The sequence below is a fragment of the Nematostella vectensis genome, chromosome 4 (genome assembly GCF_932526225.1).
Source record: "Nematostella vectensis chromosome 4, jaNemVect1.1, whole genome shotgun sequence".
Classification (NCBI taxonomy): domain Eukaryota; kingdom Metazoa; phylum Cnidaria; class Anthozoa; order Actiniaria; family Edwardsiidae; genus Nematostella; species Nematostella vectensis.
The window spans coordinates 16993138-17010263 of NC_064037.1; the positions used below are offsets into that span (position 1 = coordinate 16993138).

Sequence of the window (17126 nt, forward strand, 5' to 3'; positions counted from 1 at the left end):
GTGAAATTCATTAGGCATGCTTAGACGTCATTGAATGTTAATATCGTGAACGTTTCTTTTCTTTAATTCGTAATTATCTATCTATTTATTCGCCTTATTTGAACAAAATACCAAGTTCAGGAAATGAGAAAAACACTTGGCAACAAATACAAATATCCTAAAAAAGAATTTTCTTTGGACTTTATACAGTATGTGACCGATTGGACTTATTATGCCGATCTATAAGCGTGGGTAAAAATTCTCTATTGTTTGCGCTTGGTGCTTGACTGAACGTAGATAGGTTGAAAACAGGTTAAGTGAATACATCGAGACCATTCTTTCTTTAAGAGTGGATAAAATAAATATGTTGTGTTATTGACATTTAACGCCCGGTAGCCTGTCGCTAAAGGGAGCACGGCAGAATGTGTTTCATTTACTACGAAAATAAACCACTTTGTTATGCAACGCGTCATGTGTGTTTGTTTTGTAAGTGGAAATATCATTTGCAATTTAGCATAGCAACAATGTTTGGCATAGCAACATCCTACACGCAGTTTCACTCCCCGTCACTTTTATTGTGACTCTCTCCATTCGGAAAGGATTCGGGTATTATACGAACAAAGACCCTGTTGCCAAACATAATCCTCTTCATAATCCGAGCCCCACCACCTTCAACAGCGCAACTGATTTCTTCACTTACAAAACAAACACATGATGCATAGCATAACAAAGTGGTTTATTTTCGTAGTAAATGAAACACATTCTGCCGTGCTCCCTTGGATAGAGGGTTGAAATGGCGTTTTCAGCTCATCGCTATTTTAAATTCCAAAGTCCGTCCACTGTCTTTGCCGTCGTCAATTTCAGGACAGAAAACGGATAATTTTGCTACTGATAACGGGAATTTAGCTAACATGAACGAAAACGGGATTTCTGGTAAACAGCGGGCAGAAAGACAGGATTGGAAAAGAAAAGTAGCCAGTAGAAAAAGCTGAATTCAAACCCCCGCCATGGCCCTGTTTTATTCAGTCGTTTAATTCTTTAGTTAAACCCAGCAAACGAATAGCGCATGGCAGAGCCGTAGCAGGCCCATAAGATTGGGGGGGGGGGGGGGGGGGGGAGGGGCACAATACAGAAAAATAAAGAAAATATTGGGGGGCACATGCCCCAAGGGCCCCACCCCCTGCTACGGCCCTGCATGGAAGGGTCACATGTTCTCGCCCTATCCCTTGGTGTCGAAAAACAGTCCCCCAGGCTTTTTTAGCGCTGCCCAAAGGTCTCAACTGAATAGATTGTGCGGGACAGGTCACCCACGAGGCTATTTTATTTATAGCAAATTTTCACAACATCAGCATAATTATACACAATTGATTAAATATTATTTTCTGAGTCACACCAGTGTCATTTTAAAAGCCTTGAATGTAAAAGCACTGAGTTTTTTTAATGCTGCTAAAACGGTTTTTATTATTATATTATCGTCGAGAATCAAGTACAACAGAGGATTTCTACCAGAATAACCATGGAACTCTTGGTGGGTCTTAACAAAAGGAAATAAACTCTAAATGCCACTAGCAGCAGGTTGTTAACAAGAAGATAGGCATCATAATACACAACCGGCGGATGAGTTAAATAATATGCGTGCGAATCCACAAATCCGAGAAAGGGGGGCGAAGTAAGAGTTTCAAAAAAGAGGGGTCCGGTGTTATTGTTTTCCGTGCTGGGTTTTCTTGTGTTTTCTTGTTATTTTCAAGCCAAATATCTGGAAAAGGGGGGTGGAGGCTGTCGGCCCACCCTAGATGCGCCCGTAGAAATACACTCTACATGCCACTAGCGGATTCAGGCTGCGAGTTGGGAGGATAGGCACCCTGGTAGGGCGGAGGGGGTTCAGCCTTGGCGGGGAGGGGTGCGGGGGGATACGCTTGTCCCGGTAAGGGCTGCGGGTAGGCTGGTGGCTGTTGCTGGGCGTAGGATGTGGTGGTGTAGGTCACGGCCGTGGGCTGAGCCCCTGCTGCGCCGCCTGAGAAGACGAACATATGAAATAGAAAGGTAAGCAATGAGGAGAAGTTTCAAATTGATTATTATCCAGCTCCGGCGCATTAAATATAGGCTTGGAAATTTGGTTTTTATTCCTTAAATGAACTACAACAGACCAATCACTTCGTCACTGTGAAATACCAGTTAGAACAATGACACGTGTATAATTTCCCATTATTTATTGTTGGCTGTCTAATTGCTGCTGAGAGACCCGTAATACATACTGTTATTGTTATTGTTATTGTCATTGTCATTGTCATTGTCATTGTCATTGTCATTGCCATTGTAAATTGTTATTGTTAAATCATTATTCTTATTGAATCTACAATGCTGAGCCCTCGTTATTTAAAATACAAGATACAAGACGGGAATTTGTTTCACAAATTAGCGGCTTCACGTTCTCTAGTATCGCTCGCTCACTGACATACTAATTCATTCATTCATTCGCTTGCTCGCTCACTGACCTATTCTTTAGCGTTGCTGGGCGAATGCTCTTCAAGTTGAAATAATCTCATGTGGTATCTACACTCACCTATCACGATCGGCTGGCCGCCACTAACCATCCAGTTGAAATAATCTCATGTGGTATCTACACTCACCTATCACGATCGGCTGGCCGCCACTAACCATCAAGTTGAAATATTCTCATGTGGTATCTACACTCACCTATCACGATCGGCTGCCGCCACTAACCATCAAATTGAAAGAATCTCATGTGGTATCTACACTCACCTATCACGATCGGCTGGCCGCCACTAACCATCAAATTGAAAGAATCTCATGTGGTATCTACACTCACCTATCACGATCGGCTGCCGCCACTAACCATCAAGTTGAAATAATCTCATGTGGTATCTACACTCACCTATCACGATCGGCTGGCAGCCACTAACCATCAAGTTGAAATAATCTCATGTGGTATCTACACTCACTTATCACGATCGGCTGGCCGCCACTAACAATCAAGTTGAAATAATCTCATGTGGTATCTACACTCACCTATCACGATCGGCTAGCCGCCACTAACCATCAAGTTGAAATAATCTCATGTGGTATCTACACTCACCTATCACGATCGGCTGCCGCCACTAACCATCAAATTGAAAGAATCTCATGTGGTATCTACACTCACCTATCACGATCGGCTGGCCGCCACTAACCATCAAATTGAAAGAATCTCATGTGGTATCTACACTCACCTATCACGATCGGCTGCCGCCACTAACCATCAAGTTGAAATAATCTCATGTGGTATCTACACTCACCTATCACGATCGGCTGGCCGCCACTAACCATCAAATTGAAATAATCTCATGTGGTATCTACACTCACCTATCACTATCGGCTGGCCGCCACTAACCATCAAATTGAAAGAATCTCATGTGGTATCTACACTCACCTATCACGATCGGCTGCCGCCACTAACCATCAAGTTGAAATAATCTCATGTGGTATCTACACTCACCTATCACGATCGGCTGGCCGCCACTAACCATCAAATTGAAATAATCTCATGTGGTATCTACACTCACCTATCACTATCGGCTGGCCGCCACTAACCACCATAGTCTGTCCTCCGCCATAAGCTCCCGTGGTTACCATGGCACCCTGCTGTTGCACCACCACGGTATTGCTTGGCGGTTGCTGTGGAGACAAGAATGTTTTAGGATTCGGCAAAGGTGCTGATTCAAGAAGTCAGATTTTCACTTTAAATACCAAAAGGATAAAATACGTAAGTCCTAGACCTAACTCTAGCGGAGGTCGGTGCCATCAAATTTTAGTATGGTAAACTACTATAAAATTACAATACTTTTAACAAAAGCAAAAAAGGGGAGGAATCCACCCCTCTGAGCACCATCCATGTCCAACGAGAATGACATTCCGTCGCAGGCAAAATATTCGTTCATTTTACTCACGTGACTTACGGGTTCTTAATCACGTGGTTTACTAGTTTTTAATCACGTGACTCACTGGTTCGTTAGAGCAACAAGCCGCGATACAGCCTATGATGGATCCAGCGAAGACGAACAGCGAGCAAATGCCATTAACGATAATAAACAGGAGAAACATGTTCTCGAAGGTACTGATCCACGAGCAATCCTCCACTGAAAACACAGTCATAAAAACAAGTCATTGAGTTTGTTTCCCGGATCACAAATTTCGCTCCCAGACCCTAGATCATCGGTTCATCTTAAATTGCAATGGCTGCCAAAGGCTTCTGGAAACACATTCAATGAAACTTTCTAAGATCCACATCCACACGTACTCGCATTCAACAGGAACTTTCTGATATCCACACCCACACGTACTCACATTTAATAGGAATCTTCAGAGATTCATATCCACACGTACTCACATTTAATAGGAACCTTCAGAGACTCACATCCACACGTACTCACATTTAAAAGGAACCTTCTCAGATCCACATTTACACGTACTTACATTCAACAGGAACCTTCTGAGATCCACATCCACACGTACTCAGATTCAACAGGAAACTTGTCAGATCCACAACCACACGTACTCACATTGAAAAGGAACCTTCTCAGATCCACAAACACACGTACTCACATTCAACAGGAACCTTCTCAGATCCACATCCACACGTACTCACATTGAAAAGGAACCTTCTCAGATCCACAACCACACGTACTCGCATTCAACAGGAACCTTCTCACATCCACATCCACACGTACTTACATTGAACAGGAACCTTCTGAGATCCATATCCACACGTACTCACATTCAACAGAAACCTTCTCAGATCCACATCCACACGTACTCACATTGAACAGGAACCTTCTCAGATCCACATCCACACGTACTCACATTGAACAGGAACCTTCTCAGATCCATATCCACACGTACTCACATTGAAAAGGAACCTTCTCAGATCCACATCCACACGTACTCACATTGAAAAGAAACCTTCTCAGATCCACATCCACACGTACTCACATTGAAAAGGAACCTTCTCAGATCCATATCCACACGTACTCACATTCAACAGAAAGCTTCTCAGATCCACATTCACACGTACTCACATTCAACAGGAACCTTCTCACATCCACAACCACACGTACTCGCATTCAACAGGAACCTTGTCAGATCCGCATCCACACGTACTCACATTCAACAGGAACCTTCTCAGATCAACACCCACACGTACTCAGATTCAACAGGAACCTTCTCAGATCCACATCCACACGTACTCAGATTCAACAGGAAACATTCTCAGATCCACATCCACACGTACTTACATTCAACAGGAACCTTCTCAAGTCCACATCCACACGTACTCACATTGAAAAGGAACCTTCTCAGATTCACATCGCCACGTACTCGCATTCAACAGAAACCTTCTCACATCCAAATCCACACGTACTCAGATTCAACAGGAACCTTCTCAGATCCACATCCACACGTACTCACATTGAAAAGGAACCTTCTCAGATCCATATCCACACGTACTCACATTCAACAGAAAGCTTCTCAGATCCACATCCACACGTATATACATTGAACAGGAACCTTCTGAGATCCATATCCACACGTACTCACATTCAACAGAAACCTTCTCAGATCCACATCCACACGTACTCACATTGAACAGGAACCTTCTCAGATCCACATCCACACGTACTCGCATTGAACAGGAACCTTCTGAGATCCACAACCACACGTACTCGAATTCAACAGGAACCTTCCGAGATCCACATCCATACGTACTCACATTCAACAGGAACCTTCTCAGATCCACATCCACACGTACTCACATTGAACAGGAACCTTCTCAGATCCATATCCACACGTACTCGCATTCAACAGGAACCTTCTCAGATCCATATCCACACGTACTCACATTCAACAGAAACCTTCTCAGATCCACATCCAAACGTACTCACATTGAACAGGAACCTTCTCAGATCCACAACCACACGTACCCACATTAAACAGGAACCTTCTCAGATCCACATCCATACGTACTCACATTGAAAAGAAACCTTCTCAGATCCACAGCCACGCGTACTCACATTGAAAAGGAACCTTCTCAGATCCACATCCACACGTATATACATTGAACAGGAACCTTCTGAGATCCATATCCACACGTACTCACATTCAACAGAAACCTTCTCAGATCCACATCCACACGTACTCACATTCAACAGGAACCTTCTCAGATCCACAACCACACGTACTCACATTCAACAGGAACCTTCTCAGATCCACATCCAAACGTACTCAAATTGAAAAGGAACCCTCTCACATCCATATCCACACGTACTCGCATTCAACAGGAACCTCCTGAGATCCATATCCACACGTACTCACATTCAACAGGAACCTTCTCAGATCCATATCCACACGTACTTACATTCAACAGGAACCTTCTCAAGTCCACATCCACACGTACTCGCATTCAACAGGAACCTTCTCAGATCCACATCCACACGTACTCACATTGAAAAGGAACCTTCTCAGATCCACAACCACACGTACTCGCATTCAACAGGAACCTTGTCAGATCCACATCCAAACGTACTCACATTGAAAAGGAACCTTCTCAGATTCACATCGCCACGTACTCGCATTCAACAGAAACCTTCTCACATCCAAATCCACACGTACTCAGATTCAACAGGAACCTTCTCAGATCCATATCCACACGTACTCACATTCAACAGAAAGCTTCTCAGATCCACATTGACACGTACTTACATTGAACAGGAACCTTCTGAGATCCATATCCACACGTACTCACATTCAACAGAAACCTTCTCAGATCCACATCCACACGTACTCACATTCAACAGGAACCTTCTCAGATCCACATCCAAACGTACTCGCATTGAACAGGAACCTTCTGAGATCCACAACCACACGTACTCGCATTGAACAGGAACCTTTTGAGATCCACATCCACACGTACTCACATTCAACAGAAACCTTGTCAGATCCACATCCACACGTACTCACATTCAACAGGAACCTTCTCAGATCCACATCCACACGTACTCACATTGAACAGGAACCTTCTCAGATCCACATCCACACGTACTCACATTCAACAGGAACCTTCTCGGATCCACAGTCACAGTGGTCATCCTTGATTCGACACTTGGTGGAAATTATCCCTTTCAGCACTTGCCAGATAAAGAAGCCAATGGCAGCGAGGATGGTCTGAACGATGCACAGGATGATGTTCAAGATACATAGCACCATGAAAAATATCATCTGGAAAACACCAGGAAAAATATTGTATGAAAGATAACATGAAAAATATAATCTGAAAAATAGAATGAAAATTATCATCTAAAAAAAACAGGAAAAAATTATTAGAAAGATACCTTTAAGTACATCATCTGAAAAGTATCATTAAAATATCATTTGAAAAATACCAGGAAAAATGTAATGTGAAAGATACCAGAAAAAGTACATAAAGACAAAAGACTGAATAAAAGCAGAACAGATGTTATCAGGAAAATGTTACCGGAAAACCCAGGAAAATGGTATCTGTGTACGATACCAGTATTCGTGATTAAAGGTTGCGCTCTCAAACGGAAATAATTTATTCTTCTGAAATCCCATCACGTCTAATTATCACTGAGGGACTGAGTCCGACATCCCTTATAATCAATGTATAACGAGTATAGGGTCCATGCAGGTCCTAAATATTGTGAGTTGGTGTGACCTCCCTCTAAAGTATATGGTCATCATACGTACCGCGACCTTGTTACGTTTAACCCATGTTATGATGCCAAGGATTCCATTCATCAGAAGCTGAAAATTGCGGAAATTATATTATTGGTAGGGGACTTAAATCAAGGGTTTTTTTCACAAGTAGACGCAGCAGACGGCGATGGGAGCGATGCCGTAAGATCAGATGAAAACGATAAAACTAAACCATATTCGTAAACTCTGGTGTGACTCTGTCTTGGTTATTTCATTTATTTTCTTGTATCACCATCATATCAGAAGAAACCAAGGCATTTCACAGGATCTAGGGGGCATAAGGTGTAAGCTATCTATCTGCCTGCCTGCCTGTCGTATCTCCCTAAACACACCATATTGAATTGTGAGGGACTTAAAGAAGCCTCTGAGGCTGTTGGCCGAGGTGCGTTGGCCCGTGTTCCATCTTCATTGTCAGTGCACATTAATGAACTCGCACTCGTGAATATAGTCTACGTTAAACAGTCTGTACGTTGACTGTTTGTAAGCTGCATGTTAAGCGGATGCGGAGGTTCGTATGCTAACATAGCCTTTATGGTGGTATCCTGGGATGTATCTAGGTGTTTCGCTCGAAACCCGGTCCGCTAGAAGACGTGTTTTCCAAGGAAAAGAATATTTCGAAAATGCCTGTTTTAAATAGTACCTTAGAATAACACTGCAAATCAGACTTGAGCAAAATCTGTGAACCTGCCTGTCTTAAAGTACCTGAATTGGCTCGATTCTTACAGAGTGCCGCTCTTAAGGTTACGGAACAGTTTCGTGTGGACAGAAATACCGAAAATGCGATTTTTACATTAACTGAGTCCCTACATTAAATACTACCATATTCTGGAATAATATTTACGGTAGCGATTTTATTTTAAAAAATATAAGCGAAAAACGTTTTTAGGAGAATTATAGCGGAGCCAGCGGTATAACTATGCGACTTGGTTTTGTGGTCATCGCGCGGGTACCCTGTGGTGTCACTCGCCAGCCAGTCAGTCAGTCAGCCGCGCGACTCCCAGGCCTCACTCGGCCCCGTAATGGCGGCTAAATACAAGCACAGAGCAAGGGAAAAGTTCTTGTCATGCGTTGATTATTTCTTTTTGCCTCAAATTTTGTGACTTAAGGATAAAGTCAATTAGAGGAGATCTACTAACATTCAATCACGCCAAGATTTATGTAAGGATATGTCTGGTTTATGCTAGTAAATTTAAGTAAGTAATAGTTCACATTAAAAAGCGAACAAAACCACAAAAAAGCGACAAAATTCAAGGTGAGTTTCAGACGACGATTTCTTTTGTCTATTGAGGATATGACAGTTATTGGGCTTTTTGTTGTCCTTTTTGTTTGCTTTGAGAATGAGCATAACACATTTTGTTTTGACATTCTTTGTTCTATCTTTATTCTTGATTCTGTTGAAATATTTCATAAAGGCTAACCAATATCGTGTTGCATTTGTCATATACTGGTAAAGCAGACCGTTCTTGTCTTTATATCCTGTACTCTTAGTCCTAAGAAGATACATATCCTTAGAAGATACAGCAACTTTTTCAACTTACAAGAGAAATTTTCCTTACCGAGGATAAAAACAAAACAAAATTCAACCTCTGTGTCCAATATGTATTGTTATTGTCTGCATCTTACATCTTATGTGTTTATTATTATTTTTTCAAATATTTGTGAAAATTAGTCAGATTATAAATGTCTTGATGAAAAGATTGTTTTGAAAGAAATGTTACTCTTTTATGAACCAGGGACTACCTGAGGGCCAAGATGAATGCTAAAGACTGGAAGACATGAGAATTGAAAACCATGTCTTGAAAGACATGTCTGAAAGACAGTAGGGAGTTCTTATTCACTAGTCATTTGATACCCCCACACACATGGTCCCAGGAAAGGGTGGGGGATTAGACTTTAATAAAAGCCTGTTTCCAAGTTAAGAGTCAAAAACAGTCAATACCACCACCCCTCTTGATATATTCTGGTTAAAAAGTAATCTAAAACCCCACAATAACCCCTGACTTCCCCAGGACCATAAGGGAGGGGGCTCAAATGACTAGGGCATTACCATGTGATTCAGCAGTACACACTCAATAGGTTTTTTTTAGAACAAGATACTTATATTATATAAAACTAAAAACAAACGTTTGCTTTTTAAATAATAAATCTGTATCTTTATTAACCTAAAGATAATGGAAAAGGGGATATTTTAGGAAAGTACTGAATATAGTTATCACATTATTGTTATTATATTTTCTTTTCAAACATTTAAAGAAGAGTCATATTTATTCCGTTCCTTCTCCATGTTGACTATTTTTATGCAATTGATGCTCTTTGCTATTTCCCCTCTACACCAAAAATAAATTAATAAACAGATTTGATTTTTGAATTAGAAATTTTCATTTAGTACTTTCACTTATATCTTCTTTTTAGGATTTCCTTTCCTTTTCCATTACATTTATTTTAAAGGTTTAGATTTATTTCATTGGAATGGTTGGATCCAGGGTTTCTAAAAACACCAAAATATAATGCATTACTGGATGTATATTTGTAGATATTAATTCCCATGGGGATGGAAAATCACCACTTAAAATGGTACATTAAAACTTCAGTATTGCATCTTATCTAAAATTGTGTCTGACACTATATTCTATCTTTGAAATCCTGTTTCATCCATTACTTGTTCTTTGCAAGGACAAAGCTTGTTAGAATGTAGCTTTACAAATGTACATTAATGAAACTTTTATTATGGAAAGGGTTTTTTTAGGGCAAGATACTTAAACTTTATAACACTAGCAACAACCTTGTTCTTTTTCAATAATAGAATTTTGTTCACATAGCTTGTATAGCAAAGACATGGCTTTGGAATATCTCTAGCTCAGCATATAACAAGACAACTGCTCACTTCGATTCGTACTGTAGACTAACTTTATTCTTTAATTCAGATAATTATATAGTATACACCTTTGACCTTATATGGCATAACAATCACTTGTCACGCAATCATTACATACATAATCAATTACATCATCACTAGTGTTAATCCTATAAATATCTTAATGCTAATACACTACATCCCTCCCCTTTTTGCTAATGGAATGTAGGACTTAAATGAATAACCTAAATCAACTACAAATATAAAAGTAATCACAACAACTAGGGAAAATCAAATAATGCGTAACCATGCACGTGAGCTCATGATAATCAAACACTTAAATAATACATAGAAAATCTACTGATACACGAGATAGTCGTTCAACCGTGCTGGAGGCTGGCGGGCTCGAACACTTGTGCGTATCGAAGGCGGTTCGGGAGGTTGGTCTACAGGAGGGTTGCTTTCTATAGGGTCTTGGATTAATTCCGGGTTACCCTGGTTCTCCTTACTTACCTTCTCACTGGTTGCCTCTAGCACTTTCTTAGCGCATTGAACGTTTCGCCTAAGCGTGCCTCCAGTCTCACTTTCGCAAACAATATCAGAACCATTCTTACTTACCACTTTGTACTTTTCTGGTCTAAAGTTTGGCTCTAACTTTCCTTGTTGTTCATTCCTCATTAACACTGTATCTCCTTCTTTAATCTCACTCTCTTTAGCCTTCTTGTCGGCATGCTCCTTCAGCTTTAGCTTGTATTCTCTATCCCTGTCTCTAGCTAACTCAGGATCACTAGCTGTAAAGTCTAGCTGGGGAAGCTTTGTGCGCATTTCTCGCCCAAACATCAACGAAAATGGGGTACACCCTGTTCCCGTGTGTGGCGTAGATCGGTATGCCGCAACAAACTTCCTAAACTCTCTCTGCATGTCTGCCTTCTCCTGAGTAGCTATCTTTAACACCTTCAATATCGACCGGTTAGTTCTCTCTACCAAACCGTTTGCCTGGGGCCAAAGTGGAGTCGTAGAAAGCCATTTCACCCCACCTGCCCTGAGAAATGTCTGGAACTCACCTGAGATAAATTGCGGACCGTTATCCGTCCTCAACACTTCTGGATACCCATACCTAGCAAATGTTGCATCTAAGAATTCGATAATGTTCTCTGCCTTAGTCGATCTCAACATAGCTGCCTCAAACTATCGACTGAAATAATCGATGATGACAATTACATACCTACCATCGGGGAGCGGTCCAAGAAGATCCGTACTACAAAATTGCCATGGTCCTTTAGGCATTTCGGTCGTAACGATAGGTACCGGTGGATCATAGCTCGACACTAGCTGACATAACTCACATGATTTGCACATAGACTCAACATCCTTGTCCATGCCTAACCACCATACCTTACTCCGAAGCCTCTGCTTACACTTGACAATTCCTTGATGACCCTCGTGTGCTAATTTTAACACTCGATCTCGCAGGTCTGAGGGTATGAAAATCCGATTTCCACGCAAAATCACACCATCGCACTCACTCAACTCTCCTCTCACTGACTTCACACTTGCTGCACACTTGTCCCACTTACCTGTTTTCAAAGCTTCCTTCATGTTTTCGACACTATCGCAGTTATCTGAACTGGTTTTAATCTCTTCCCATGACATTGCAATCGGTATAGCTTCCCTCACTACCGCTGCAATATAATCTCCTGTGTCATCCACTTTAGTGCTTTCTCTGGGACCTCTACTTAACCTAGACATCGGGTCTGCGATGTTAGACTCACCTGGCTTGTACTGTAGCTCAAAGTCAAATGGCTCTAACCTCAAGCTCCATCTCTCTAGCCTAGGCGTTGATTTGGAATTCGCGTTGTTAAACACGTGAGTGAGCGGCTTGTGATCTGTTATGAGTTTGAACTTTGTACCTAATAAATACATCTGGAAGTGTTCACAAGCCCATACTAATGACAGTGCTTCGCGTTCTGTCTGAGAATATCTCTTTTCCACATCTGTTAGACTTCTATGCCCATACGCTACTACTCGGTTCTCACCTGCTTTTCTCTGGACTAGGACAGCTCCTAATCCCACTGGACTCGCATCAGCGATCACGGTCGTTTCGCTCTCTCTATCAAAATATGCTAACGTCTCACTAGCACTCATCAGCCTTTTGATGTCGCGAAAACTATCTTCCTGTTTCTGGGTCCATTCAAATGGAACCGATTGGCGCGTTAATGCTCTAAGTGGAGCGGACAGGGTGGCTAGATCCGGAATGTAACGACCGACATACTGTACCAGACCTAGGAATCCCCTTAATTCTGACACATTCATTGGGGCCCGGGCGTTTACTATTGCCTCGACCTTACCTGGGTCGGCTGATACCCCGTTGTCAGAGATAACATGCCCTAAAAACGTGATCGAACTTAATCCGAACTGACACTTACCTGGATTGAGTGTCAACCCGCTTTCCGACAAACGTGACATAACACTCAATAAACGCTCTTTGTGTTGGCGTTCGTCTTTACCGAAAACAACAATATCGTCAGCTAAGTTTAACACTCCAGGTAACCCTGCAAGAACCTTCTGAATTGTGTACTGAAACAACTCAGGAGCGCATGAAATCCCCAAGCCTTTTCATTCTGAATAAACCCACATGAGTAACAAAGGTCGTGATATCGCGAGATTCTTTGTCCAACTCTAGCTGAAAAAATCCTTGCTTTAAATCTAACTTAGAAAATACCTTGGACCCGTTCAATGCTGCTAGCATTTCCTGCATAGTGGGAATGGGGTACCTCTCCCGAATTATTGCTTCATTGACCTTCCTGAAGTCAATACACATTCGCAAATCACCGTCCGATTTGGGAACTACAACAATAGGGCTTACCCAACGTGAACCAACCCCCTCTACCGACTCTATGATATCTTCGGCTTCCAGCCTTTCCAGCAAAGTTGCCACTTTATCTCGGTATCCGAAAGGCAATCTGCGCACCGGTTGCGCTACAGGCTCACGATCAGGGTCTACATGTATCTTAACCTTAGTACCCTTAAGTTTACCCACCCCATCGAAACACTGAGTAAACTTCGACTTAATTTCCGTCTCTAGACTGGCGTGACACTGTTGACCTGTGACGGAATTGACATGAAGTAATCGTAACTCATTAGCGGTTTTGTTACTTATCAAATTGTTGACAGATGCTTTTCCATTAAACACGTAAAAATTAGCGAGAGCTTTGTTATCATTTACAGTAATTTCCGCTTCAAACTCTCCTTTCAATTTCAAAGGCACCGATTGCCCAAAAGCAAATAACTTTTTGGTAGTCTTCCTAAGTACCACATCACGTTTGATCTTTTTATACAATTGATTAGAAACTATGTTAGCGGCAGCTCCTGAATCAATGATAAAATTAAATACCATACCCCTAATCTCTGCCTCGCACGTGGGCGCTTCCTTTACGTTTCTAACCTCTACGGAAAACAAATGTGTTACCGCCTTTTCCTGTTTGGTATCGGCGTGCTCATCGGTGATCTGGTTTGCACGGCCTCCACGTCGCGAACGGCTGCCGTTCCTAACGCGTGACGACTGGGAGTTATTTTCTGGTCTTACTAGCCGGCAGAATTTGCTCTTCGCAAAATGTCCGACGACGCCACAGTCGTTACATTTCTTGCCAACGGCCTTGCAACACTTATCACGGGCAACATGCCCTCTCTTCCCGCAACGGAAGCACACAACCGCATTTCCCTTTGAGATCGCCGACACGGAGACGGGTGTGTCGCTCTGGCCCTCACGTCCGCTTTTTGCATCAAGCAAAAGGAATGCGCTTGCCTCTTGTACGGCCTCCGACAGTTTTAACGAACTCCCCTTTTGGAGAAGTTTTCGTTCAATCCCTGGGTGGTTTATCCCAGAGATAAACTGTTCCACCAGATTCTCGTTAAGAATTTCTCCGGTAAACTCACAATACCGTACCGCGTTACGTAGTCGCACCTCGAAATCAGCTACGCTCTCCTTCTCGTCTCTTCTAAGAGCCCGAAACTTTGCTCTTTCTAAACGAGTGTTCCTCACAGAACCATAGTGCTCGATTAGTCTCCCTTTGAGCGTGTCGTACGCCACTTCTTTTGGAACCTCGGGAGCCACCAGGTCTCTCAACGTTTGGTACTGACCTGCCGTCAGACCACACAGCAACAGAGGGACTCTACTCTCTGTGCGAGTCTTCATCAGCTCGAAGTAGCACTCTAAGCGCTCGATATACCCTTCGATGTCCCCCACCCCTGTATAGGTCGGGACCGGAATGCTCTGAACCATCTGTTGAGCCATCTCATAAAATTTCTCGTCAGATCCTCGTCGCCAATTTGGAATATCTCTAGCTCAGCATATAACAAGACAACTGCTCACTTCGATTCGTACTGTAGACTAACTTTATTCTTTAATTCAGATAATTATATAGTATACACCTTTGACCTTATATGGCATAACAATCACTTGTCACGCAATCATTACATACATAATCAATTACATCATCACTAGTGTTAATCCTATAAATATCTTAATGCTAATACACTACAATGGCCTCTTTAGAGGCCTGTGGTGGTGAAAGGGTTAAGATAATGGGAAAGGGGAAATGTCAAGAAATGCTCAATCAAATTATTTTCATTACTGTTATATTTTTTTCACCAAACCATTCAAGTTGAGTCAATTCACTTTATATCTCCTCTCCCGTCGATTATTTTTTAGTCAATTGATATTCTTTGATTCCTCTCTACCCCAAACATAGATCAATGAAAGGGTTTGGTTTGAAATTAGAAGTTAGCATTTTCAATCTGTTTTTTCTTCATTGCATTCATTTGGGAGTAGGCCACCAACAACAAGGCCACTATATGGTAAAGTGGGGTGCACCAATATGTAATGCATGAAAGGAGATATATTTTTGGATTTTAATTTCCATAAATTTTTCTGAATATTCGGTCCAATGAAGGAGAGAATCCCCACTAAATCAATACATAAAAATCACAGTATGGCATCTAAACAGTCTAAATATATTATTTTGAATCTTTGGAATACTGTTACATCCATGACATCTTCTGCACAGGGCAAAGCTTGTGGGAGTATTGTTTTGATTAAAAAAAAAGATATTTATAATGAAACTTCTATGATGGGACATAAGAATTTACCATTAGACTCTTGACAACTTTGACAGCCACACCAGGAATTGTGTTTGTTAACTTTGATGTACTGCATAATTAAAATTATTGAATAAGGCCTGGATCCATTTGGTTGGTACAATAAATAAATTTCAGTAGAGAGCAGGATCCTAGATCCCCCAATAATACCTTTGATCAGTCAACACCAAAGGTGTTTATGCTGGCTCCGCTTTTAGGCAGTGCCTAAATCTATATATTAGCAACCTTTTTTGGTTAATTCACTTCTGTACTCACAATCGAAGTTTTATAGCCTCTGTCAACAACAATACATATTTAGAATGCAAAAAGTAATAGTATAGAGATAAACTTACGAGAATCCCGATCCACACACCGTTACCGTCTGTTCCTCCATACCCGATGTAAACAAACCCTGTAACAGTGTTGATAAATCCAAATATCAAAATAAAAATGCTTATAATTCCAGCCGTCTTGCTTTGACTTTCCCCAACTAAGTCTGCCATGTTGACGGCGCACACAAAACGAACGACCGATCTTTTCTTCACAAACAAAGACCACCGTCCTGAGACCAATGATGTAATCCTATGCATTTAGTGCTAGTTTTGTTATGGTAACGGAGATAAACAGCATATAACACTTACGATTAAAATAGATAGATAGATAGAAACTTTATTAAAGTGTCATAAACAACCTCTAGCCGGGGATAAAACCCCTACTAATTGGGGGACACAAAAAAAGATAAAATTATAAAAATTATACTGATTATTAAAAATTTAAAATTGTAGATTCTTACTGATAAAGCTAAATAAATATATATATATATATAAATACATGTAAATTGATTGTAATCTATATGAAATTATGAAAAAAAAATTGACTAGATTTAAAAATTATCATGCGGAACATAGGGCACAGCCCTTACAATTTTCTATAAATTCGAAATCCTTTTTTCTCATAGTCACTTTAAAACTTTTTAAACTGTCAATTGATCTTTCTGCCCTAGGTAGGCTATTCCATAGTTTAGCCCCCATATATCTTAGGGAATGTTTCCCGTAAGTGACTGTATTAAATCTTGGTATAACGAAATCGGACAATCTTAAATTATAGTTCGTGTTTTTTTTAGAAAACAAATCACTAATCCCAGATGGACAAAGGCCATTTTTAACTTTGTACATTAAGATGCAAATGTCTTGCAGTCTACGATTACGTAGAGTAGATAAATTAGCCTTTATTAATAGTTCGTGGTAAGTGCAATTCCAGTCTTTAAAAACAGCTCTTAAGGCACGTTCCTGTAAACGCTCAAGCTTCCTACTATCGCTTGCCTTACAAAAATGCCAGGTCAAGTGGCAGTATGTCAAATAAGGCAACACAGCAGATTTATAGAGAACTA

General features: G+C 41.1%; 1 protein-coding gene across 1 annotated transcript; it reads right to left on the bottom strand.

Moving 5' to 3' along the window:
* Positions 1–1264: 1264 nt before the first annotated feature.
* On the bottom strand, positions 1265–16303 carry LOC116617676. The gene is made up of 6 exons (XM_032380609.2): positions 16090–16303; positions 7738–7794; positions 7077–7248; positions 3982–4115; positions 3543–3654; positions 1265–1993 (listed from the first exon to the last, which is right to left on the bottom strand). The coding sequence occupies exons 1-6, from the start codon at positions 16237–16239 to the stop codon at positions 1794–1796; spliced, it is 825 nt and encodes a 274-aa protein (XP_032236500.1). The 5' UTR covers positions 16240–16303; the 3' UTR covers positions 1265–1793.
* Positions 16304–17126: the final 823 nt, after the last annotated feature.